Source organism: Panulirus ornatus, chromosome 56 (genome assembly GCF_036320965.1).
Source record: "Panulirus ornatus isolate Po-2019 chromosome 56, ASM3632096v1, whole genome shotgun sequence".
NCBI lineage: Eukaryota > Metazoa > Arthropoda > Malacostraca > Decapoda > Palinuridae > Panulirus > Panulirus ornatus.
In genome coordinates, this window is record NC_092279.1 from 9,572,775 (window position 1) to 9,599,911 (window position 27,137).

Below are 27,137 nucleotides of genomic sequence, written 5' to 3' on the forward strand. Positions count from 1 at the left end.
CCTCTAAAAGTACCTTCTCACAGATACAGTACTTACTTTATCAAAGAAACTAGCTAGTGTCTCACAGACACATTACTTACAATGACAGCATTTTCACATATACACAGTTGCTATACCGTCAAAGACATTAACTAATATGTAATACATATTTCAGTTACACTTCCAGAGCCTACAATCGTTACACTACCAGAGATCTATACTGCTGTCACACTACACTACACATACAGTTGTATCAGTATTAGTAACATAGTAAAATGACAAACTGCCAAAATGGTCTGACCAACAGATCTGTTAACTTATGTGTTTTAAGTGTCCCTATAATCAAAGGGGAAGATCAGTGTTAAATACAAGTACAGTGGGTCAAGCAGGCAACAAACAATACAAAACCATACAACATACAGATGTAACTAGACTCATATCATAATATACAGGACACATGGAATACACATGGTTAGGCTGATCATATTTCAGACATTTTTTCACCTTCTGAAGTAGTCCCTGAAGAGACAGATTAGGTCAGGAGGCGTCTGCGTGGAGATGTGGTAGAAGTTGATGGCGTGACCAATGATGTGCATAATGGTCCAAATGAGTGCCCATAGCCCCATGTAGCGGTGGAAGTCGACCATGCTGTCGAAGGGGACGAGGCGGTGCAGGAACGTGGACCTAGTCAGGCGGGAGGAGGCAGAGACGTAGGATGAGAGAATTACTGTCTAAGGCTGAATGTAGCTCGGGTTGATGAATGCAGGAGTGAGTATAGCCATCTAAGCATGTTTATGTGTGTAGGTGTATCCATGTATATCAACTTGGTTGTGCTTGTAGGTGTGATGGTAAGACTACATCTGCTCACATCCTAGAGAAACAGACTTATGAAATGCTCCCTCATCTCATTTATTGCAAATCTTCGAACACCAGTGTTAAGAAATTAATGAAATGGTACAAGATGTTTATCACAAAAAAAACTATTTTACAAAGTAAATGGTCCGTGAAACATTTGCCGTCAACTTAAAGTGAAAAATGTTCTCAAGTTAGTAAGTGAAAACAGTGGTCATAGCGAAGAACATGATGTTAAGTACTAGTGTCGGGGTTTACCTGAGTACAGAGAAGAGGTTCCTGCACATGGTGATGAGGAGTGTGGAGTAGGTGAACATCATGGCTGACGCCGCTCCTCTGGTCACTGTCACACCGTAGCCAGCAATGCGTCGCAATCCAGCATGTTCTCTCTCTACCCTGGATCACAACACTAGGGTCAACATTTATGTAATGACATTTGTACGTTACGGGCAAGGAGTTCAAATTGTGGGGCCATATCTCTTCAACTTTCGTTACTAACAAACAACATTTTAAACACTTGTGTGTTGTCATCATTTACAGTTCCATAATTTCGACTATTCCAATCATCCACTAAACTAATACTACAAAAGCACTTCGTTACATCTTTTCTAAGTTTTATCTACTTAACTTCAAGTTATAGCCTTTTGTTGTTCTGTTAACTGTTGATATCCTCAAACCAGCTTAGAACTTTTAGGTAGTGATGAAGTCAGTACTCACTCTTCCTTCTTCAATGGTGTACAAATGCATGGACTCTAACCTTTCACTGTGACTCGACTGTCTCTAATTTTGACACCATCTCTTCTGCCCCTGACCTTCTCTGTTAGTTCTTTGTGCTTCATTAAATGCATTTGCTATCTTGAGAAGCACATTCTAATTTTGTTCTCATATACGATGTGAACAGTTTGCAGAACACTTCTTTCTCTTTGTACTGGAATGCAGTACTTACGTTCACAACCACAGTTTCTTTCCTTTACAGTTCTCCTAAGGTATGGTGATGCCGACAGAATAGGTGCTGGTTCAGTTCTCAAGTCCGTCTCCCACTATCACTGGGTGATATTAATGTCAAGGCCTTCTTTCACTGTGTCCTGTACTTTAGTTGAATATCCTCAACCATACTTCAGACAAATTTTAAAGTTTGTACTGGTCTTGCAAGTTGATGCACTTCTCATCACTCTTTATACAAAGGAATTCAAACGGCAACAGACCACCTGGTCCCTTCGAGGCTGTTTGTGAACGTAAAAGAGACATGAATTTCACAGATCAGTGCGTTAAAGAGTAGAAATACGTACATATCAAAGATAAAAAACATTATAAACTTTTCATGTAGCTGAAGAGGCGCAAATAATGTCAGTCGTGGATTTGAAGTGAAATATCTATCAAGGCTATTCTTACATGTATCTAAGGTACTACTTTCAACCACCGTAATTGGTAAATCATTCTGTGTTAACATTCCTGCTGAAAGTATTTCGTCTTATTTGAGGTAAAACTTTTGTCCATGAGTTTTTAACCATTACCAAGAGTGAAATCAGACGATTCTATCTATATGTATGTCATTAGATCGAGATTATCGAAAGCTTTGATAATTTTGAATGCCTTATTGAATCACCCCTTAACCTTCTTTTCCACACTAAATAGATTTATGTCGTTTTATCGGCTGTCATAGGATTTGTTTCTCAGTCCGAGAATCACCTCGGTAGCTCGTATCTGTACTCTCTCCATTCTATCTATGCCTTTCCTCAGGTAAGGTGATCAAAACTGAACACAATATTCAAGATGGAGACGCATGAGTGACGTGTGAAAAGTAAGAATGATTTACCTGGATTTAAATTCTATGTCCGTTTGAAGCTGCACATGTTCAGTTTCTGTTGTAGATGTTTCCAACTTAGTACCGTCAGGAAATTTCGATATCTTACAATGCAGCCCATTATCAATACTCCTAATTTATATGAGAAAGAGAACTGGTCCTAAGACTGATCCTTGCAGTACACAAATTTTTAACGTTTAACCATTCTGAGGCTTGACAATTAATCACAACTCTGTTTTCGGCCAGTTAATCAATTTCTTATCCATCGAAGTACAACCCCATCTGTACCATATGACTAACTTGGTTAGTAACCTTCGATGTGGAACTTTATCGAATACTTTTTGAAAATCTAAATAGATTACATCAACTGTTATTCTTTCATCATACATTTTGATTACATCATTAAAGAAATGAAGCAGATCTGTCAAACATGAACGATTTCATCGAAAACTACGTTGAGAGTCATCTATTAAGTAGCGGTCCCCTAAATGGTTTACAATCTTATCCCAAATGATAGTTTCCATAAGTTTACCAACTACAGATATTATGCTGACTGGACGATAATATCCGGGCTGTGATTATCTTTTTGAAAATGGGTGTTACATCAGCAAGCTTCCATTCCTCTGGTACTTTTCCTGTAGCAAGTGACCTAATGAAGAGAATGGTGAAGGGTTTAACTATCTCATTTTTCGCCTCTCATTGTTCTCGGATGAAATTTATCTGGGCTGCTGTTTTATATATTTTCATATCATTTCGTACTGATGCTATAGCTTGAATACATATCCATATGTCGCAAGATGTGTTCCACTCTTGACACTAGAACTGGAATCGGGCCAGATGCGAGGAGGTCATTCTAAATCTTTGCCATGTCTTCGTTGCTGTGAACCAAATCCTATTTTCGGTTATGAATGGGCCAATAGCGTGGGAGATGACTTGCTTGTTTCTAACATACCCATAAAATCGTCACGGTTTCTTTTGCTATATTCAGCAATATACTCTTCATACTGGCATTTATTTTGACGTTTAAGATCCCTGTTCTTCCCTACAATTTCGTCTGGTGTCCCATTGTTTGTCCTATGTTGTTTGTCCTAACATGGACAATAAACGTCAAGTCCTCGGGAGTGTTTGCCATAATGCCATCAAACTTCCCCAAAATATCTTCCAATTTCCCACCAAGAAAATAAGATTTCTTCTCTTTTTCTTAACTCAGAACTCCTGGTCCTGATCCCGGACTATGGAATCCCCAACCAGAATGACGCTTTGGTCATCCTGTCCTTCGTCTTCCAGTAAACCTAACCTATTCTGAGACAGAATCTCCTTTCCTAAACATGTGCTCGTCGACATGTTTTCCAAGCGGTCTGGAAGGAATATCTATCACCACAGCATCCAATCCATCTTCAAAGTTCTCTAACTTATTTGTCACCAATGATTTGTGCTCTTGTACATCGACTATTTTTGCAGTAGCATTGCCCAAATCACTTTCTTGCTGATTCATTCCAACATTTAGTTTTTCTAGTTCCTCACTGTTTTCCTAATTTCTATATGCGATATAGCAAAGTGCAGAGAACAAGAATATTAACTTTCTAGCTTAATGAACAAGTCCCGGGTGAATTCACTGGTAGAGCAAAGACAGCTAACTCGTGCAGGCACCATTCTTCGTATCAAAACGGCGAATTAGGAGCTCAGAAGTATGTCCCTTCGCGACAGAGGTCAAGGGACAACCGTTTAGGATAACCTTATCCAGATATGAGTCCGGCCCTTCTGGCATCATATGCAAACTTATCCAGGTACGAGTCCAGATCTTCTGACAAGTCGCTTCCAAATAACATGTAAAGCATTAAGTCCCTCAACTGAGACCTGAAGCAACCCACTGGTAGTCCCAGCCCAGTCCGCGAGGGCTTCTCTGACATGAGTTTCCTTGTTCCATTCCACTACCCCGTCTTCCTCGGAAGTGGCACAAGATGAGATACTGTTTACCATGTCAAAATACACTCAATTTACCCGTCCTTCTCTTTTGTCTAAAACAGAGATCATTCCTTCATAAAAGACCACAAAGTCTGTAAGGCATGACCTCCCTTTCCTGAATCAATTTTTTCCTCTCGCTGAGGTACTCTAGTTTCACTTTGCAAGTAGTTACCGTTTCCTCTCCGATTATATTTTCCAGTTTTACAAACCACACTCGTTAGAGAGATTGTTATTCGGCGCATCTTCTCGCTCTTTTGTTCTCTCTAGAAAGATAACGTGCAGCAGCGGGGAGTCGTGATGGCTCAAAAAAGCACTGAGCGGAATTAAATTTTTTTTGTTGTTAATCTTTTTTTCAGATAACCCAGTCGTGGGCTAATCAGGCTTCCTGTTGTCTTTCTCACGCAAGTTCATTGATAGTGACATCAGCTGTGCTCCATTCCCTTGACACTTGATCTTTCACCAGCGACATACTGGACATTTTAAGTGGTGTATCACGCTTATCTTCATGTTCCTTTGGCATATACGGACAAACTTTGTCAGCAGAGACATTAAGCAGTCTGCTTGTGTCTTTTCTAGACAATTTCCTGGTTTTTCAAGACCTCCTCCTCACTCGACTTCACTCGTGTTGGGTTTATAGAGTATTCCACGGTAATGACACTTCTGAGCATTCTATTAAGCTCCTCGTCTATCTTTACACCATTCTCTGCAATTTTTCCCTTTGGATCCCTTATTCTGATTACCTGCTCGTTAACCGACATTTTATTCTTGATGAATCTGTAGAAAAAGCTTAGATTACCTTCTGTCTTGTTCACATTATTCTTGTGTGTGTGTGTGTGTGTGTGTGTGTGTGTGTATGTGCTTCATCTTTAAAACCACACCAGTTGTTCCATGTCACTCAAAACAGAGGGTGAGGAATAAAGACCACCTTTGTTCTTTTCACAGCGTTAACATATGATCGCACGGAGACTAAGTCTAATGGAGACTTCGGTTTCCCACTTAATTCTACAGTAATGACACAAGATTAGCAAACTATGTAGCTAGCACAAGTAATGTAATGTTTGATTTTGTACTGATGCTAAAACGTTCACCGTTAACCTCTATGAAATCACTCAAAAATATTTAGCTTTTAAAAAAAAAAAAAAAGAAAATCAGAAATCGAAAATCACATACCTTTTAGATTTTGCTTCTAACTAAGAGACACCAGCATGTATCATGCAACTGTCTCTAGAGTGGGTAAAGGCAAACAATAAATATGATAATTCTATGGGCATTAATGAAAGAGAAAGTTGACAGAAGCAAGCAGCTTGAGACATGGAAGATGGAAAGACGAGAGAAAAGGCAGTTGTGGATCCCTAGCAAAACTCACTTAATGAAGCTACGGTATTACTTGAGGTTGCTGTTTAAGGTAGAGGAGATACAGTGCTATGGATGGGGAAAAAATCTCTGGAGATTTTAAAGTTTGTTTTTAGCTGTGAAGCAAAGGACATTAGAAATAATTCCGTGTTCCTTAATGATTAACACTGAGTACGAACAAGAATTTTGGCCAAATGTGTGCAGGAGACAAAGGTAGATGTTATGCCAAATTGTAAATGATACATGGAATGGTGGACAGGATGAAGACTGAAAATATAATGAGGGTAATATGAAAAATAGGAAAGTAATGGCTGATACAGTACAAGAATGTATGGGCAGTTCTGATGAATGGTAAGCGTGTAGAGTTTAAGTACATGAGAAGGGTGATGGTACTACCACAGGAAAGGCAGATCCAGCGAACAGAGTGAAAGAAGAATGGCAGATTATGAAAGGATGCTCAAAAGAGTTAAATGAGGAAAGAAGAATTTGTGTGCGATGCCCCACTACTTAATATGATACGACGCGTGAGATTTTATCTGTTTCAGATATAAAAGAAAATCAGAAAGACTAACGTCATAGGATCAGGCTGTAGGCGAGAGAGAAGTGTACATATTTGGTACAGATGTAACCATATGAACATTCAACACCCTGGATAAGGTATGACTCACGAGTAGAAGTAGGCTCGCTCTGCGAAGATCAAAAACATAACGATGGTGTATAGGATCTTCCAGAACACATACTGAATATCTCCCCTGATATTATTAACATAATAGTTGTAATACTGGTGCAGAAGGCTGTCCACAGGCGCATCCTCACGGTTCTTCTCGTCCGCCAGCACCTCATTCCTTGCCTCCTCATACTCCTGTCGAGCGGCTTCAGCAACAAATCCCCCCACCGGCACAAAACCGTACAGGCTGAAGCGAGAGTCTGCCTTACTGGCAGCCTGTTTCTCCAAATCGATATTCACGTTTCTGAATACATCTTGAGTATCAAAGATCTTCCGGAACTCGTTGAAATCGATGGAACGTCCCTGTGAAAGTCCGACGGATTCAAGCATGGTCTTAACCACTTCGCTCATGTTACGGTTCTTGCCCTCGCTACCGAGAGTTGACCTGCCAAATAAATACATGACCATCAATTTCACAAACGAAAATGAAAATAATGATACTGCGATTATGATAAGAAATTGCAATCATGATAGCGGAAATTATAGTATTGAAAATAGAAGTAGAAGCAGTGATGATGATATAATAATGATAATAATAGTAATAATACCTCGCAAACGCGGGAGACAGCGACAAAGCAAAAAAAAAAAAAAATAATAATAATGATAATAATAATAATGATAATAATAATAATAATAATAATAATAATAATAATAATAATAATAATAACAATAATAATAATAATAATTAACATTATTTTTTCTTACCTGTCCACCGCTTCCACATTAGCTAGGTTGCATCACGAAAAGACGAAGGCTTCATTCGCTCAGATCCAGTCTACCTGTCATGTCTATTGAACCACAACCACAGTCTCCTCTTCACATTGTAAGTTATAAATTTCCATCATTAACTGTGTTAAACTCGGTTCACTATGATTGTAATATACTTGTGTCTGAAGCATTACCTATGTATGACAAAATTACTCATGCTGGATGTAGGGTCCACTGTCATTGAGTTCCAAGCCATATAGGGCTCAGAATGCATGATAAAACTAATGAACTAGCTAAAACTTCTGCCTTGAATGATGAGGCTGATTACCATCTGGGTCTGCCTGCAAGTAGCCTTAAAACTATCATTCAGAAAAAAAAAAAAAAAATCTTTTAGACTTACGGAAGGATGAAATCAACACAAGCACATCCATGTACCACCAAAATATCATGCAAGAAGATCCACACATATGTATATATATCTTTATTTATTTATTTATTTATTTATTTATTTTGCTGTGTCGCTGTCTCCCGCACTAGCGAGGTAGCGCAAGGAAACAGACGAAAGAATGGCCCAACCCACCCACATACACATGTATATACATACACGTCCACACACGCAAATATACATACCTATACATCTCAACGTATACATATATATACACACAGACATATACATATATACACACACAGACATATACATATATACACATGTACATAATTCATACTGTTTGCCTTTATTCATTCCAATCGCCATCCCTCCACACATGAAATAACAACCCCTTCCCCTCGCATGTGCGCGAGGTAGCACTAGGAAAAGACAACAAAGGCCACATTCGTTCACACTCAGTCTCTAGCTGTCATGTAATAATGCACCGAAACCACAGCTCCCTTCCCACATCCAGGCCCAACAGAACTTTCCATGGTTTACCCCAGACGCTTCACATGCCCTGGCTCAATCCATTGACAGGACGTCGACCCCGGTATACCACATCATTCCAATTCACTCTATTCCTTGCATGCATCACACCCACCTGCATGTTCAGGCCCCGATCACTCAAAATCCTTTTCACTCCATCTTTCCACCTCCAATTTGGTCTCCCACTTCTCGTTCTCTCCACTTCTGACACATATATCCTCTTGGTCAATCTTTCCTCACTCATTCTCTCCATGTGACCAAACCATTTCAAAACACCCTCTTCTGCTCTCTCAACCACACTCTTTTTATTACCACACATCTCTCTTACCTTTACATTACTTACTCGATCAAACCACCTCACATCACATATTGTCCTCAAACATCTCATTTCCAGCACATCCACCCTCCTGCGCACAACTCTATCTATAACCCACGCCTCGCAACCATACAACATTGTTGGAACCACTATTCCTTCAAACATAACCATTTTGCTTTCCAAGATAGTGTTCTCGACTTCCACACATTCTTCAACGCTCCGAGAACTTTCGCCCCCTCCCCCACCCTATGATTCACTTCCGCTTCCACGGTTCCATCCACTACCAAATCCACTCCCAGATATCGAAAACACTTCACTTCCTCCAGTTTTTCTCCATTCAAACTTATCTCCCAATTGACATGTCCCTCAACCCTACTGTACCTAATAACCTTGCTCATATTCACATTTACTCTCAGCTTTCTTCTTTCACACACTTTACTAAACTCAGTCACTAGCTTCTGCGGTTTCTCACAGGAATCACCCACCAGCGCTGTATCATCAGCGAACAACAACTGACTCACTTCCCAAGCTCCTTCATCCACAACAGACGGCACACTTGCCCCTCTTTCCAAAACTCTTGCATTCACCTCAACAACAACCCCATCTAGAAACAAATTAAACAACCATGGAGACATCACACACCCCTGCCGCAAACCTACATTCACTGAGAACCAATCACTTTCCTCTCTTCCTACACGTACACATGCCTTACATCCTCGATAAAAACTTTTCACTGCTTCTAACAGCTTGCCTCCCACACCATATATTCTTAATACCTTCTACAGAGCATCTCTATCAACTCTATCATATACCTTCTCCAGATCCATAAATGCTACATACAAATCCATTTGCTTTTCTAAGTATTTCTCACATACATTCTACATCCTCTACCACTTCTGAAACCACACTGCTCTTCCCCAATCTGATGCTCTGTACATGCCTTCACCCTCTCAATCTATATCCTCCCATATAATTTACCAGGAATACTCAACAAACCTATACCTCTGTAATTTGAGTACTCACTTTTATCCCCTTTGCCTTTGTACAATGGCATTATGCACGCATTCCGCCAATCCTCAGGCACCTCACCATGAGTCATACATACATTAAATAACCTTACCAACCAGTCAACAATACAATCACCCCCTTTTTTAATAAATTCCACTGCAATACCATCCAAACCTGCTGCCTTGCCGGCTTTCATCTTCCGCAAAGATTTTACTACCCGCTTCTCTGTTTACCAAATCATTCTCCATAACCCTCTCACTTTGCACACCACCTCGACCAAAACATCCTATATCTGCCACTCTATCATCAAATACATTCAACAAACCTTCAAAATACTCACTCCATCTTCTCACATCACTACTACTTGTTATCACCTCCCCATTAGCCCCCTTCACTGAAGTTCCCATTTGTTCCCTTGTCTTATGCACTTTATTTACCTCCTTCCAAAACATCTTTTTATTCTCCCTAAAATTCAGTGATACTCTCTCACCCCAACTCTCATTTGCCCTCTTTTTCACCTCTTTCACCTTTCTCTTGACCTCCTGCCTCTTTCTTTTATACATCTCCCACTCATTTGCATTATTTCCCTGCAAAAATTGTCCAAATGCCTCTCTCTTCTCTTTCACTGATAATCTTACTTCTTCATCCCACCACTCACTACCCTATCTAATCTGCCCACCTCCCACGCTTCTCATGCCACAAGCATCTTTTGCGCAATCCATCACTGCTTCCCTAAATACATACCATTCCTCCCCCACTCCCCTTACGTCCTTTGTTCTCACCTTTTTCCATTCTGTTCTCAGTCTCTCCTGGTACTTCCTCACACAAGTCTCCTTCCCAAGCTCACTTACTCTCACCATTCTTTTCACCCCAACATTCTCTCTTCTTTTCTGAAAACCTCTACAAATCTTCACCTTCGCCTCCACATTAACATCCAAAAGTCTCTCTTTCGAGCGCCTATCAATTAACACGTAATTCAATAACGCTCTCTCGCCATCTCTCCTACTTACATACGTATACTTATGAATATCTCTCTTTTTAAACCAGGTATTCCCAATCACCACTCCTTTTTCAGCACATAAATCTACAAGCTCTTCACCATTTTCATTTACAACACTGAACACCCCATGTACACCAATTATTCCCTCAACTGCCACGTGACTCACCTTTGCATTCAAATCACCCATCACTATAACCCGGTCTCGTGCATCAAAACTAATAACACACTCACTCAGCTGCTTCCAAAACACTTGTCTCTCATGATCTTTCTTCTGATGCCAGGTGCGTATGCACCAATAATCACCTATCTCTCTCCATCCACTTTCAGTTTCACCAATATCAATCCAGAGTTTACGTTCTTACACTGTATCACATACTCCCACCACTCCTCTTTCAGGAGTAGTGCTACTCCTTCCCTTGCTCTTGTCCTCCCATTAACCCTTGACTTTACTCCCAAGACATTCCCAAACCACTTTCACTCAGAGCCAAAACATCCAGGTTCCTTTCCTCAAACATACTACCTATCTCTCCTTTTTTCTCATCTTGGTTACATCCACACACACACACACACACACACACACACACACACACACACACACATATATATATATATATATATATATATATATATATATATATATATATATATATATATATATATATATATATATTTTTTTTTTTTTCTTTCTTTTAAACTATTTGCCATTTCCCGCGTTAGCGAGGTAGCATTAAGAACAGAGGACTGGGCCTTTGAGGGAATACCCTCACCTGGCCCAATTCTCTGTTCCTTCTTTTGGAAAATTACAAAAAAAAAAAAAGAGAGGGCAGGATTTCCAGCCCCCCGCTCCCTCCCCTTTTAGTCGCCTTCTACGACACGCAGGGAATACGTGGGAAGTATTCTTAATCCCCTATCCCCAGGGATATGATAGAGTTGATAGAGATGCTCTGTGGAAGGTATTAAGAATATATGGTGTGGGAGGAAAGTTGTTAGAAGCAGTGAAAAGTTTTTATCGAGGATGTAAGGCATGTGTACGTGTAGGAAGAGAGGAAAGTGATTGGTTCTCAGTGAATGTAGGTTTGCGGCAGGGGTGTGTGATGTCTCCATGGTTGTTTAATTTGTTTATGGATGGGGTTGTTAGGGAGGTAAATGCAAGAGTTTTGGAAAGAGGGGCAAGTATGAAGTCTGTTGGGGATGAGAGAGCTTGGGAAGTGAGTCAGTTGTTGTTCGCTGATGATACAGCGCTGGTGGCTGATTCATGTGAGAAACTGCAGAAGCTGGTGACTGAGTTTGGTAAAGTGTGTGGAAGAAGAAAGTTAAGAGTAAATGTGAATAAGAGCAAGGTTATTAGGTACAGTAGGGTTGAGGGTCAAGTCAATTGGGAGGTGAGTTTGAATGGAGAAAAACTGGAGGAAGTGAAGTGTTTTAGATATCTGGGAGTGGATCTGGCAGCGGATGGAACCATGGAAGCGGAAGTGGATCATAGGGTGGGGGAGGGGGCGAAAATTCTGGGGGCCTTGAAGAATGTGTGGAAGTCGAGAACATTATCTCGGAAAGCAAAAATGGGAATGTTTGAAGGAATAGTGGTTCCAACAATGTTGTATGGTTGCGAGGCGTGGGCTATGATAGAGTTGTGCGCAGGAGGATGGATGTGCTGGAAATGAGATGTTTGAGGACAATGTGTGGTGTGAGGTGGTTTGATCGAGTGAGTAACGTAAGGGTAAGAGAGATGTGTGGAAATAAAAAGAGCGTGGTTGAGAGAGCAGAAGAGGGTGTTTTGAAGTGGTTTGGCACATGGAGAGAATGAGTGAGGAAAGATTGACCAAGAGGATATATGTGTCGGAGGTGGAGGGAACGAGGAGAAGAGGGAGACCAAATTGGAGGTGGAAAGATGGAGTGAAAAAGATTTTGTGTGATCGGGGCCTGAACATGCAGGAGGGTGAAAGGAGGGCAAGGAATAGAGTGAATTGGAGCGATGTGGTATACCGGGGTTGACGTGCTGTCAGTGGATTGAATCAAGGCATGTGAAGCGTCTCGGGTAAACCATGGAAAGCTGTGTAGGTATGTATATTTGCGTGTGTGGACGTATGTATATACATGTGTATGGGGGGGGGCTATTTCTTTCGTCTGTTTCCTTGCGCTACCTCGCAAACGCGGGCGACAGCGACAAAGTATAATAGAAAATAAATAATAAATATATATATATATATATATATATATATATATATATATATATATATATATATATATATATATATATATGGTTCTACTTAGGGTGAGCTATAGGGACTCATGGGACTTTGTTCCTCTTGCTGATAAGAAACAGATCAAGAGTAAACTTCGCCAGCAAATTAAGTCACATACCTTGTGACATTATGTAAAACCATTGAGTTCAGAGATGATTCTTACCAAACATTACAAGATATACGCAAACGTTTAATTCATAACAATGTTCTACCTCAGATACTTGAAAAGTAGAATAACTTTGCTTACTGTAAATAGTTATTTTGTTATTTATCATGATATGTAATCCAATCATCGTTGCTCAACTGTTGTAAACTTCACTAACCATAAACTGCTGAATAATTCATCATGTTGCCCAAACCATGTTAAAACTTTTTCTCACAATGTAATTTATAATGTATTTCAATCACTGGGGTCTAGTCCATGGATTTTTTGTGCATTCTGTATCCTCTTTTGCACCACCACCCACAGGATGGGTAGGAGGTAAAATAGCCACTCTTGAAGAAAAAATCAAAATCAACCTATCCACAACCAGGCCCCACAGATCTTTCACTGGTTACTCCCGTTGCTTCATATGACCTCGTTTGGTCTACTCATAGCACGACATCCCCCGTACACCACATCGCTCCAATTCAGTCTATACCGTGCATGCCTTTCACCCTACTGCAGTTTCAGGCCTCAACCATCCAAAATATTTTTCACTTCATCCTCTCATTTTCAATCTGATCTCCCTCTTTCTTGTTCCCCAACTTCTGACACATATATCCCCTTTGTCAACTAATCACCACTCTCTCTTTCCATATATCCAAACCATTTCCCTACACCCTTTTCCCTTCTTCAGCTCTCACAACCACACTCTTCTGATTTCAACATCTATCTCTCTCACCCTATTATCACTCACTCATAAAACCACCTCACATCACATACTGTCCTGAAACATTTCATTTCCAACACATCCACCCTTCTTCGCACATTCTCATTCATAGCTCATGCCTCATTCTACCATGCTCCAAGAACCATCTTCCCCTTCACTCATCTTATGACTCACTTCCGTTTTCATAGTTTCATTCACTGCTATGCCCTCCCTCAGATATCTAAAACGCTCCACTTCCACCAATTTTTTCCCCATTCAAACTTAACTATCAACTAACCTGTCCCTCTGCCTGATAAAACTAATAACCATGCTTTTCTTCATATTTACTCTCAAATTCCTTCTTTCACATACTCTCTCAAACTCAGACAACAACTCTGTAGTTTTTCACTGAACTCTGCCACTAGTGCTGTGTCATCGGCAATCAACAACTGACTTATTTCCCAGATCCCTTTCCCCAAGACCCTTGCAGTTATCTCCTTCGCCACCCCATCTGTAAATAAATCAAACAGTTATCATGATATCACACACCCCCAACGCAGATCTATCTTCACCTGGAACCACTCACTCTCCTCTTAACCTACTCGCACACATGCATTACACTCTTGATAAATCTTCTTAATGCTTCGAATAGCTTTCCAGCCACACCATATAATCGCAAGACCTTCCTCAAAGCATTTTTATCCATCCTAGCATATGCTTTCTCCAGATCCATAAATGCCCTATATACTGTAAATCCTTCTGTTTCTCTAAGTTTTTCTCAGACACATTCCTTGGACTTCTGAAACCACATTATTTCTCCCCTGTCTGATGCTCTGTATGTGCTTTTATCCTCTCACGCACCTCTCTCCCATGCAACTTACTAGGTACACTAAACAAACTCATACCTTTGAAGCTTAAACACTCACCTTTGTCCCCCTCGCCTTTATACAATGGCACTATACATGCATTCCGCCAATCCTTAAGTACCTCACCATGATCCACACATATAATAAAAATCCTAACTAATCAGTCAACAACATAGTCATCCCTTTTCTTAAGAAATTCAACTGCAATATCATCCACTCTAGCCGTCTTGCCACATTCATCTTACGATGCAAGGCTTTCACAAAGTCTCTCATCACCAAACCACTTTCCACGACTCTCAGTTCGCATACCTCCCCAACCTAAACACCCCACATCTGCCACCCTATCATCAAACACAATTAATAATCCTTCAAAACATTCACTCTATATCCTCCTTACCTCATCACTGCCTGCTACCACTTCCTTATTACCTTTCTCACCGATGTTCCCATTTATTCTCTTGTTTTTCTCACACTATCAACCTCCTTCCAAAATATTCAATTTTTCCCAAAGTTTACCGTTGGTCGTTCTCCCATCTCTCATTTGCCCCTCTCTTTCGACCACTGCAACTCCTTGACGTACTGCCGATCGCTCTTGTAATATCTCTCCGTCATTCATACTCCTTTCCTGAAATTACTGTCCATACACTTCTCATCTCTCTTTCACTAGCAACTTTACTTCGTCATCCCACCAATCACTATTCTTTTTCACCTGCTCACCTTCCTCCTTCCGCATGCAATACACTTCTTTTACACATGTTAGTACTACTTTCCTAAATACCACTCAATCCTCACCCACTCCCCTAGGTTCGTTTACTCTCAACTTTTACCATTCCACTCCTAATCACTTCTGGTCTTTCTTCACACACACACTTCTCTTTTCCAATTTCACTCATATCGTTTCCTCTTTTCCAAAAACCTCTATAAATTTTCTCCTTTGTTCCTAGCTAGTATGATCAAACATGCCATCGGCTAACCCTGTCAAAACATTCACAACCACGAGTCTCTCTTTAGTACATCTATCACTTAGCAAGCAATCCCATACTGCCCTGCAGCATCCTTTCTTCTCATTCACGTATACTTATGTATGTCCATCTTTTTAAACCAGGTATTCCTAATCATAAGTCCTTCTTCAGCTCACAACTCCTGTTCACCTAACTGAATATCCAATGTTCTCCAGTTATACCCTTAACTGCCACATTACACACGTTCACATTTAAATCCCCAATCGCTAAAATTCTTACTCAGCTGATCCCAAAACACTTGCCTCTTATGATCAGTCTTCTCTTGGTCAGGATTATAAGCACTAATAATCATCCATCTCTCGCAACCAACTTTCATTTTCAACCCCATCAGTCTGAAACTCATTTCCCTTGACTCTCTCATGCATTCCTGCAACCCCTACTTAAGCTCTTATGCTCACACTAACCCTTGATTTTACCCGAGTAACATTCCCAAACTAATCCTCACCTTCATCTTTGAGCTTTGTTTCACTCAGGGCCAGATTATCCAGGTTCCTTTCCTCTCATCTTGGTTTCATCCGGTCATATTCAAACATTACAGCATGAAGCTTCGAGGAGGATGAGCACTCCTTCTTTGGGTCATTCTTCTGTTCAACGTTAAAATTTAGATACAAGAGGGGGAAGGGGGAAGAGGTTCCAGCCTCCATCCCCGTCACACTCATCCTCTAGCCGTCACGTGCAATGCTCAAAACCACAGACCTCCATCCACACCCACGCCCCACAGACCATTCCATAGTTTCCCCCGAATGCTTCACACACCCTGATCAAGTCTATTGAGATCACGTCGACCCCTGTATACCACATCGTTTCAGTTAACTCTATCTCATGCATGCCTTTCATCCTTCTACATGTTCAGGCCCCAATCACTTAAAACCTTTTCCACTCCATCCTTCCATCTTCAATTTTATCTCTCCTTTCTCTTTGGCCCTTCCACTTCTGACACATATATCCTCTTTGTCAACCTCTCCTCTAATTCTCTCAGTATGTTCATACCGTCTCAGCAAACCTTCAGCTATCTCAACCACACTCATCTTATTACCATACCTCTCTCTTACGCTTTTATCACTTGCTCAAACTACATCACACCACATGCTGTCCTCAAACATTTCATTTCCAACACCTCCACCATCCTCCGCAAATCCTTTTCCCATGCCTCGCATCCACATAACATCGTTGGGACAACTTTATCTTCAAACATACCCATTGAAGCCGCCCCCCCTCCCAACCTCACCACACCCAAATAACGACCGCTCTTTCCACGCATTCCTCACTGACCCCAGGACCTTTTACCCCTCACCTACCCTGTTACTCACCTCCACTTACGTGGCTCCATTCGCTGCCATGTCCACTCCCACGTATCCAAAACGTTTCACGTCCTCCAAATTTTCTCCATTTAAATTCACGAACTAATTAACCTGTTTCTCTGCCCTGATATACCGAATAACTTCGCTTTTATATACATTTACTTTCACGTACTCTTCCAAACTTAGTCACTAATTCCTGCAGTCTCTCAGACGACGAAGCTGCCACCACTGCTGTGACATCAGCAAACAACAACTGACTCACTTTCCAAGTCCCCATCTACAGATTGCATACTCGCCTCTCTCTCTCTCTCTCTCTCTCTCTCTCTCTCTCTCTCTCTCTCTCTCTCTCTCTCTCTCTCTCTCTCTCTCCAAGAGTCTTGCATTTACATCTCTCACTACCCCACCATAAACATTAAGCAGTCATGGTAACACCACACACCCCTGCCGCAGATAAACCTTCGTTTTGAGCCATTCACTCTCCTCTCTTCCCACTCATGCACACGCTTTACACCCTTGATAAAAAAAAAAACTTTCTGATTCTATCAGCTTTCCTCCCAGACCATATATTCTTAGAATCTTCCACAAGGCATCTCTGTCAACCTTATAATACCATTTCTTCAAACCCATAGATGCCACACACAAATTCATCTGTTCTTCTAAATATTTCTCACACATATTCTTTAAATCAAACGCCTGATCCACGCATCCTTTACCATTTCTGAACACAAACTGCTCCTCCACAGTCTGGTGCTCTGTACATGCCTTATCCCTCTCATTCACTACTCTTCCATACAACTTACCAGGTACACTGAAGAAACACTCACTTCTATCCCCCTTGCCTTTATACAATGCATTCTGTCAACCCTCAAGCACCTCAACATGATCCATACATACACTGAAAATCCTAACTAACCAATCAACAACACAGTCACCCCCTTCCTTAAGAAATTCAATTGCAATACCATCCACTCCAGCCGCCTTACCACATTTCATCTTATCATAAAGAAAAAAATCGGATCAACTAATCAAAGGGAAAGAATGTTCGTTAGATCTACAGAACTCCAAGTTCTTGGAGGAAGAGAGCTATTGTAGCAATATGAGGTTTCTAGGACAGATTAAGTGTTCAGATGATATCATGTAATAATGAGTGGTGGAGTTACAGAGCCATCAAATACAATAGGAAAGATGTGAGGGGTTTCAGAGAGAGATACAGCCAGGTGTTTAGTTTTAGACGTGTTCCCTTTCCCCACTATCAAATTCTGTCCAAATCCATATTCATAGAGATAACTAGACTAGATGAGAAGATCAAGCAAGAGAGGAAGGGTAGGATCTGAGGTAAGTGGAAGAATTAAGTGCTGGATCGTCAATTATCAGTGCTTTGATCAATTGTCGAAGAAATGAATCGTTGTTAAAGGAGAGGCAAAGTTTAGATGACAAGAGAGAACCCTGAGGGACCCCTCTGATGATAAGGAACGAGGAAGAGACTGACCTTCAACAGTTATGGATATGACTTGCAAGACAGTAAGCTGGACTGGCGATAAATGAGTAGGGAGAAATGCCAAATGAGGTAGATAAAATACCGATGACGCGCCCTATCAATAGCTTTCGATATGACAAGGACTACAATACAAAATCCTCCCAGTCTCCAAGATAGGGTGACCAGACACAAGTATCATAGGCAAGGACATCACCGGTAGCCTTCGTCTGGCTAAAACCATACTGCTGATCATAGGAAAGATCAATTTTCAAGATGCTTGAGCAAATGGGAGTTAAGGAGATTCGAGGAACTTAGAGATAGCAGAGGTCAGAGTAAAGGGACCATAGATGAAGACGTTAGAATTCACCTTTTATAGGATAGGCTGCATCAATAATTATTTCCAAAAAGAAAGAAAATATTGGGTTGTTTGATTAAGGAAATCAAAACAAATGAGCAAGTATGGGCGCAAACCTAAAGACACGTTGCTTCAAAATAGGAGGAATGCTATTTGGCCCAAAAGCCTTGTTTAAATCGAGAGTATGAAGGGATTTTTACTCAACGTAAAGAGATCATAGGGAGGATGAGTACGAGGTGCTGCACTGAACTAACAGATGGGGATGACACAGTCAACCAAATGTTGCTGCTGAAACTTTAAAGTGCTGCTGCTGATGTTCTAACTCTGCCTCTTGAAACTTTGAAATACAGGTATGAAGATGGTCAGTGTTGGTAAAGCAAGAGTTTAAAGCAGACTGCAAAAGCTACCTTCCATCGATGTGGAAAATGACATATATTTCATATAAAGGGAATATTCTTCTCATGCCTACGTGAAAGTCTTATATTTTCAAAAGTTTGGCTACCTCAAGGCAAATACCCTTAAGTCTAGATAGATCCCAAAACAAAATTCATCATTTAAACTTCAGCAACTGAAAGGCTACATTCGTTAGATAATAACTCACTTGACGATGTTCATGAGGTCCTCTGGTGATATGGAACCCTTGTTGGAAAGGTCATAGATGCTGAAGATAAGTTTGGCCTTCTCGTCTGGCGTGCCCTGAGCAAACACTACCATTACGTCCCAGAACTCCTTGATGGTGACGAAGCCACTCTCGTCTTTGTCCATCAGCTGGAACAACTGCGGCCACGCCACAGAGAAAATCATTACTGGTGGTAACTTTAATATTTTAGATGAGACGTGAGCATCATAAAACATGGAATTGTGCACACACTAAGATGGGTGATGCACCGATCTTGAGCACATGCCACGGTGGGCCACGCAATCTCAAAGAAAAAATTACTTAAAGTCACAGAATACTATTTGCACTTTCACGTCTCTCTTGTAATTCTCCACCACGCAGACGACTCCACCTCTGGCATCACAATCAACAATAACTCATTTAACTTCAATGTCCTTCAGCACATTATCATCACCTACGACGTCACCATCAACTACACCAAGACTGTGATGATGCACGTCAACCTGGACGCAGACAACATCCTGCCCCCTGACATCAAAAAAGGTCCTGGAATCCTCCAGATGGTCAGAGACTTCAAACTTCTTGATGTCACAACAGACGACGGCTTAAACTTGAGGAGTCATGTCAGCACTATCATCATATTTTCCTCATGCCGTGTGTACCTTCTCCTCCGATTGATATTACTAGGCGTTCCACCAATTGGACTCAGGAATGTCTATACCATCTCCATTCTACCTAAGCTTTTCTAATCCTTCCAAGCCTAGTCCTCCTCATTAACGGATATACATAGGGACCAGCTAGAAAGAGTGTAGAAACGGATATGCAGAATCAAACTGGACCCTCCTTACAACGCGTACCGAGAGGCCTTTATCTTGCTTAACCTGTCCACCCTCTCCAACCAACACCGGCAGCTCACACAGCAGTCTAGCAATAAACTGTTTATACATCCCCCCCCCCCCCCCCACTACGGAACGCCGTTCAAAACCGCAATCGACTAGTTCCAAGCAGAGCTAATACAAACATATATAAGAACAGTCTTATACCTACCTTTGTGAATGTCATACACAATACATGAACAAGTGCAATGCTGTATAAGTGAACAGTTCAGTTTCCTATTAGCTAGGTTATGTGATATGTTAACTACTGTACTGCAGTAACTATTCATCACTTAATGCTCAATCAAGTTCATAATGTATAAACCAAACTATCCTCTTACAAACATCATATACCTACTCAAACATTGCTTCTTCTTTTTTCACATAACTACTCCTGCCAACTCGTCATACACCTACTCAAACCTTGATTAATTTTTTCACATAAGTACTCCTGCCAGCTCCTGTCCACTCAAACATTCTTAAATATTATCATGATAGAGCCCAACAAAGATATGGCCCCAAGTCCCTGGCATCATTGGGTGCTAAGAATCTCCGGGTTCCTGCCTGACTACTGCCAATGAGAGGGAGGGCTTCTGGCAGTAGTAGTAACGGCCCCTCCCACGACCTTTCCCTCTCTGTTAGACCTTCCTCTATTTCTATTCACTATACCAACATTCATGGTCTGTTTAGTAACCTTTTCTCTGTTGAACACCATCTGTCTAGTACCACTCCTACTGTGAGAGGTGACTACCCCTCATCTCATGGTGTTGCTGTTGTGAGAGGTGAGGAGGTACCTGGCTGCACCACCTCATGGTGTGGCTGTTGTGAGAGGTGAGGAGGCACCTGGCTGCACCACCTCATAGTGCGGCTGCTGTGAGAGGTGAGGAGGTACCTGGCTGCACTAACTCATGGTGTGACTGTTATGCGAGGTGAGGAGGTATCTAGGCTGCACTAACTCATGGTGTGGCTGTTGTGAAAGGTGAGGAGGTACCTAGGCTGCACTAACTCATGGTGTGGTTGGCGTGAGAGTTGAGGAAGTTCCTGGCTTCCCCCCCAAACCACCACCACATCATAATGTGCATAGTGCAGGAAGTGAAAAGGTACCTGACACCCCCCCCCCCCCCCCCCAGTGTAAATGGTGTGGGAATGACAATATAAACAAACACATTACAACTCACCTGGTTGACGAAGACAGAATTTGGCTTCATGCCTAGCTGCCTGGCCAATTCCACCTGGGTTATCTCCATCTTCAAGACCTCATCCATCTTTCCTATCGCCAATGACAATAAGTTTCCTGTTGCCTTCGCTTTAACCTTGTCTGCAAAAGCCTGTTAAATGAAATGGGAAGATTAGTTAAGTCCGTCACATTTCTCTGTCTGGTGAAATAAATGTTTTCGTAGGACCAGCCACTAACACTCAGTAACATTTCCAGTTGCCTCAAATTGCAAACCCTTTACCATCAGCCTCTGCCGCCGCCTGTTTGTAGCGCCTTTTGATGGCTGTGGCGGCTGCTGAAAGTGCTCTTCTAGGTAACATGTGTAGGTCAGCAAGCTATTTATGATGTACAGAAATATGGGAACATAAATACTGTTTGAAGAATTTAGGGAAAATATAATAAAGAACAATGAAATGAGAAGTATAAGAAGTTCCTCTTCCTTATTCAAGTACAAGTCTTGAATATTTGATACAAACGAAAATATTTGATAAAAAATTCATCACATTATTTAGACATAGAGATTAAAACATTCGTCATTTATTCAGACTATTAATTTCTAAGTAATGCCTTTCTTACAGTCATTATTTTTCATCAATTATTTTCAATTATTTTTCCTAATTTCTATAAACATACAGTTCATCAGGCTTCTATAATCATGAGCTTGTTCTATATTAACTAGTATTAAACATTTATCCAGATATCTTATTGACCTTTGCATCCTTCTAGTAAAAAAAAAATCATCATGAACACATGAATATTGTTAAAAGGTCTGACATAAAGAATAGAATCTAGAGTTTTAATGATTATGATCTCACTGGTTGATGTATAACATACATGAATAATGATATACAAAATATCAGAATCTATAAAAGCTGATCAGCTAAAGAAAATAAGATGTCTGTGATGCACACTGAGTGAATAAAGTATGATGTCAGTGATACACACTGAATGACGTGTTTTCAATAGCTTATGCCAAAAGATTACATCTTGTTATTTTTCTTTTCTTTTCTCCTATGCTTGAATATTTCTAGTTAGGTAGGTGTTTTCAAGGTTTCTTCATATCTACAATTTTTTGTTGCATGCGTTTCCTAGGTTTCTCCATGTATACAGTTTTTTTGTCTCGTGTTTTCAAAGTTGCTTCATGTCTACGATTTTGTGTTGTATGTTTTTAGGTTTCTTCATTTCTACGATTTTTTGTCATTATTTATGTTTCTTCGTTTCTACGATTTTTGTCACATCTTAATTCATTTCTCTTCTCATTTCCTTTTTACTTTTTCAAACTTTTTAAGAGCATCACTACGTATGACTGCTACTGTGTCACTCATCATTTGGGCAAATGACAATGCTCTTTTGCCAGTCTGTTTACCTTTGAATATATTATGAAGTCTCTCTTTGCACTTCATTAAATTTTTTCTATATCAACATTCATTTGTTTAGCAGTCTGTTCACCCTCTTCAAGTTCTATTGCATTCATTTTCTTTTCTATTAATCAGTTATTCTGTTCCCTTCTCAGATATCCACCCAACTTCATATTTATATTTTAAACTCTCTCTCTCTTCATAGTGTTCCATAACTCTAAGCTACCTGCTCTTGTCTCATTCCTCTTTTTTGAGTAAGTTTATCTGGCAACTCCTTTCTCCTCCGTCGGTATGAATTCAGGGTTCCTTTTTACTTCTTTCATCAGTCAAACTGTTCTGACATATTGAATATGCTTTCTGTATGCTTAAAAACACATCTTTGTTAAAAGGAAAATATTCAGGTCTGGAATGACCATTAAATATGCCTGAATTGTTTGCCATTCTGAGACTAATGATTGCTTCTTCACATGGCTGACTTTTCTCCTTAGTAACATTCTCCCGTGTAATGACAAATTTCTTTCTACATCTTCAGTGTCATGATGCAGGATAAGGTGTAACATCAACCAGTTTCCACAATAGAGGATACTGTACTTTGTCTGGTGCAATCCTAAAGTCGATTAAAATGAAAACTTTCCTCTAGTAATGGTCTAATTTTACGTCTCAGTAGGCGAAATGGCAGTGTCGTCAATAGCACACCCTATCTATATCTCTGACGCCCATTCCTTCCAAAAACTCCCATCAAGGGGTGCCCACGGCAAAAGGGTCTCCACTTATCCCTGTCCTTACATGCCTCCCTCGCATGCACCATTCCACGTATTCTTCCTCTGTTTCTCTCCCTCCAGTATTCCCCCATCCTATTTGCCCATGACACAGGTGGTCCTCCACTCACACCAACCCCTTCAATTGTACTATCATACACACTCCCAGTCTTGCACTCTTTCCACATGACCAAACCACCTTAAAGTAACTCCTGCCACATAAGGATCTGGTTCAAGTTATCATGCTGCCTATGGATCTGGTTCAAGTTATCATGCTGCCTAATGACAGTCTGAAATACTCTCCTTGATCTCCATATCCACTTAAAGCATTCAAACAACCTATGTCTAAAATAAGACCATTGCACATTGGAAGTGTTTTCACGTTCTCCACTGACTCAGCAAAGAAAATTCACGTAGATATAATTTTTTCCTATGTAAATCAGCTATGATTTTTGGTAGCTGCCTTCAACTTTATCTCCCAATACCATTTCATCATTTGATTAACATTATTGCAGTCCACACAAGATAGTTGCTTACAACTCTTTCCCCTGATGATTTTAGGATCCATAAGTCTTTTCAACATTTCGCTTGGCATTTCACAGACATCAAACAAAATATTGTAGAACAAAAGAAAAGTGTTCTCCAAACATAAAACCTGCAGATGACTTTCAGCAGGATGACACGAAAGAGCTGATTGCTCTTAACTTTTATACTTTTTTTAGGACATTCTTTTCATACTTTCCAAGTTCCTCTTGTGAATGCGGCAATTCCAATTACTCATTTAGCATGGTCACAGGTGGTCCTCACCTGTGCATCTCTGAAACAGCAAAGCCTTGCAGCATTATACTTTGATGAAAGGTTCATGTCCATAAACGTTATCTTACTCTTTCCATACCTATCAAGTCATGGGCTGTATATATGAGTGTAACATCTTTCATTGTTAACAATTCCTTAACGATTTGGTATTTTTCCCGTGAGGTCAGATCTAAACATAGATACTATAGTCTTGCTAAAATTAGAACCATCCATTTCAAAAGCAGCTGTCTGCTCTAGTGATATTTTGTTTTTCCTGAAAGGAGTTAGGATGACATCATATACTCTTGCATCTCACTTGTGCTTACAAAAACAGATCTCTGAATAATCTACACTATACTTCAGTATGTACTGAAGAGGTAACCAACATTGCAGTCTCAGATCCATTCGCTTATAATCTTGAGCTTGTGTAGATTCATCAAAATGTAAAGCAAAATTCATTTAAGAGACTTAAAGGCCATTCATAAAATCCATTTTGAAATTGATATTTAATCCTTTACTCACTGATCAAGAAACTTAATCCTATTAAACTTTATATCTTCAGCTATATTTGAATATAGAAACATTTCAAAGTTACTTGCAATGCATTACGGGATCTACAAAATCTGTTCTTGCAACCTTAGCTCTCAGACACCTTTCTTATTCCATCATTTCCATAAGTGCTGTTTCAGAACATCAAGATTTAAGACATCAGTAAAGGATGTGCTGCTACCTGAAGGGATCAAAGTACCTTGACTTGAGAATAATTTTTGCCTTGCCTACAGCATGTGATACAAGCTCCTAGTGGATCTGTAAAGCTTGAGGATTTTGGAGGTGATCCCTTGGTACATCCTATGTCTTGGCGGCCAACTATGAAAGTTGTGGAACCCTGCTCTGTGGAGGGTGGTATCTCTTGTACCGTGTAGGGAGGGGACTATGACTGGCTGAAGCTACCCAGGACATGTTGTGTGAGGTTTGTGTGCAGTGTGGTAGTAGAGTGACCGGATTTGCAGCTCTGTGGGTTAGGGTGGGATATTTTGGTCGACTCTTTTGTCATGTCTTTCAAGGATTTTAACCACTGATAACAGCAGAGACATAGGACAGTCGGACAAAGGGTGGCTTGGAAGGTTCTGGTATGGGTAATATGTTGACAAGTTTCCAGGTGTATGGGATTTTTCTAGGTATCCAGGTGTGACTGGAGATATCTGTGGGTGTTTGGACTGCAATTGGGAAAAAGTACTCTATGTGAAAGTTTGCTATGTTGCCGAAGCCTGTTGCAAGGGAGTTCTTCAAGATTTGTAAAGAGTTTCGGGAGTCAGAGAAACAGCTGTTTTAGGGCATAATTTGAGTAAATTTTTCATTTCTGTTCTGTTTAGAAATGTGGTTAATTCTGACCAGATTTTGAGAAATGTTTCCTGAGTATGCTTGTGAATTGTTTGAAAGAAGGGATGTCGTTAGTATAGGCTAAAATACTAAATGTATGGAAACTGGGGTTGTGTTTGAGGCACGAATTTCCTTTATTGCTCGCTAGTGTTGGATGCTGCCAGTCTTTTGGGTCATTCAGTTGAGGAACGAGTGCCAGTCTGTCGTTCACTTTCCAGTAATCAGGAAAATTGTGAACAAATATGAAAAAATATATATTCACCATTATTATCATTAGCTTGTGTGTGTGTGTGTGTGTGTGTGTGTGTGTGTGTGTGTACTAAAACATTTGGTTCTAGACTCACATTGATCAGCACCATTCTTGAGAACTCAGCAAGGAGCTTCTCGCGCTGATACACCGTCATCACGCCACGGGTAATCGTTGCCTTGGTCTCCTGCCTAGGGATTAAGGTGACGCCAAGATCTGTACAAAAATTCTTCAAATCTTCATGAAATTTATGACCAGTGAAGCCACTTTCAAACTTCAGGAACTGTCGAAAGAAAAGAAATCACTGACCGTGAGCATATCGTGGACATACAATACAGAATAAGCGATTCCTTCACATATATCAACATCAAGGACAGTACTCCTCTCTCTGTAAACTCATCCATACTGTCTCCATTTGTACCCTTTTCATTCCTGATAAAACTCCTAAAGAGTCCAACTTCAACAATGCCAATATATTTTTTCATATATATATATATATCTTATTTTTATTCTTTATTATACTATGTCGCTGTCTCCCGCGTTAGCGAGGTAGCGCAAGGAAACAGACGAAAGAATGGCCCAACCCACCCACATACACATGTATATACATACACGTCCACACACAGCACATATACATATCTAAAAATCTTAACGTATACATATATATATATATATATATATATATATATATATATATATATATATATATATATATATATATATATATACACACACAGACATATACATATATACACATGTACATAATTCATACTGTCTGCCCTTATTCATTCCCGTCGCTACCCCGCCACACGTGAAATGAAAACCCCCTCCCCCGCATGTGCGCGAGGTAGCGCTAGGAAAAGACAACAAAGGCCACATTCGTTCACACTCAGTCACTAGCTGTCATGTATAATGCACCGAAACCATAGATCCCTTTCCACATCCAGGCCCCACAGAACTTTCCATGGTTTACCCCAGACGCTTCACATGCCCTGGTTCAATCCATTGAGAGCACGTCGATCCCGGTATACCACATCGTTCCAATTCACTCTATTCCTTGCACGCCTTTCACCCTCCCGCATGTTCAGGCTCCGATCACTCAAAATCTTTTTTACTCCATCTTTCCACCTCCAATTTGGTCTTCCA

The 27,137-nt window shown here is 40.5% G+C and overlaps 1 protein-coding gene across 2 annotated transcripts in view; it reads right to left on the minus strand.

Moving 5' to 3' along the window:
• The window catches only part of LOC139765869 (dual oxidase 2-like), a 188,292-nt gene that overhangs the window by 35,929 nt on the left and 125,226 nt on the right, over positions 1–27,137 (minus strand). For both annotated transcript variants that reach the window (XM_071693732.1, XM_071693733.1), the window contains 6 exons: positions 26,089–26,274; positions 21,416–21,565; positions 19,345–19,520; positions 6,622–7,065; positions 1,090–1,227; positions 484–663 (listed from right to left, as the gene is read on the minus strand). In XM_071693732.1, coding sequence (XP_071549833.1) covers positions 484–663; positions 1,090–1,227; positions 6,622–7,065; positions 19,345–19,520; positions 21,416–21,565; positions 26,089–26,274 — 1,274 coding nt within the window. The remainder of the gene's footprint in view (positions 1–483; positions 664–1,089; positions 1,228–6,621; positions 7,066–19,344; positions 19,521–21,415; positions 21,566–26,088; positions 26,275–27,137) is intronic.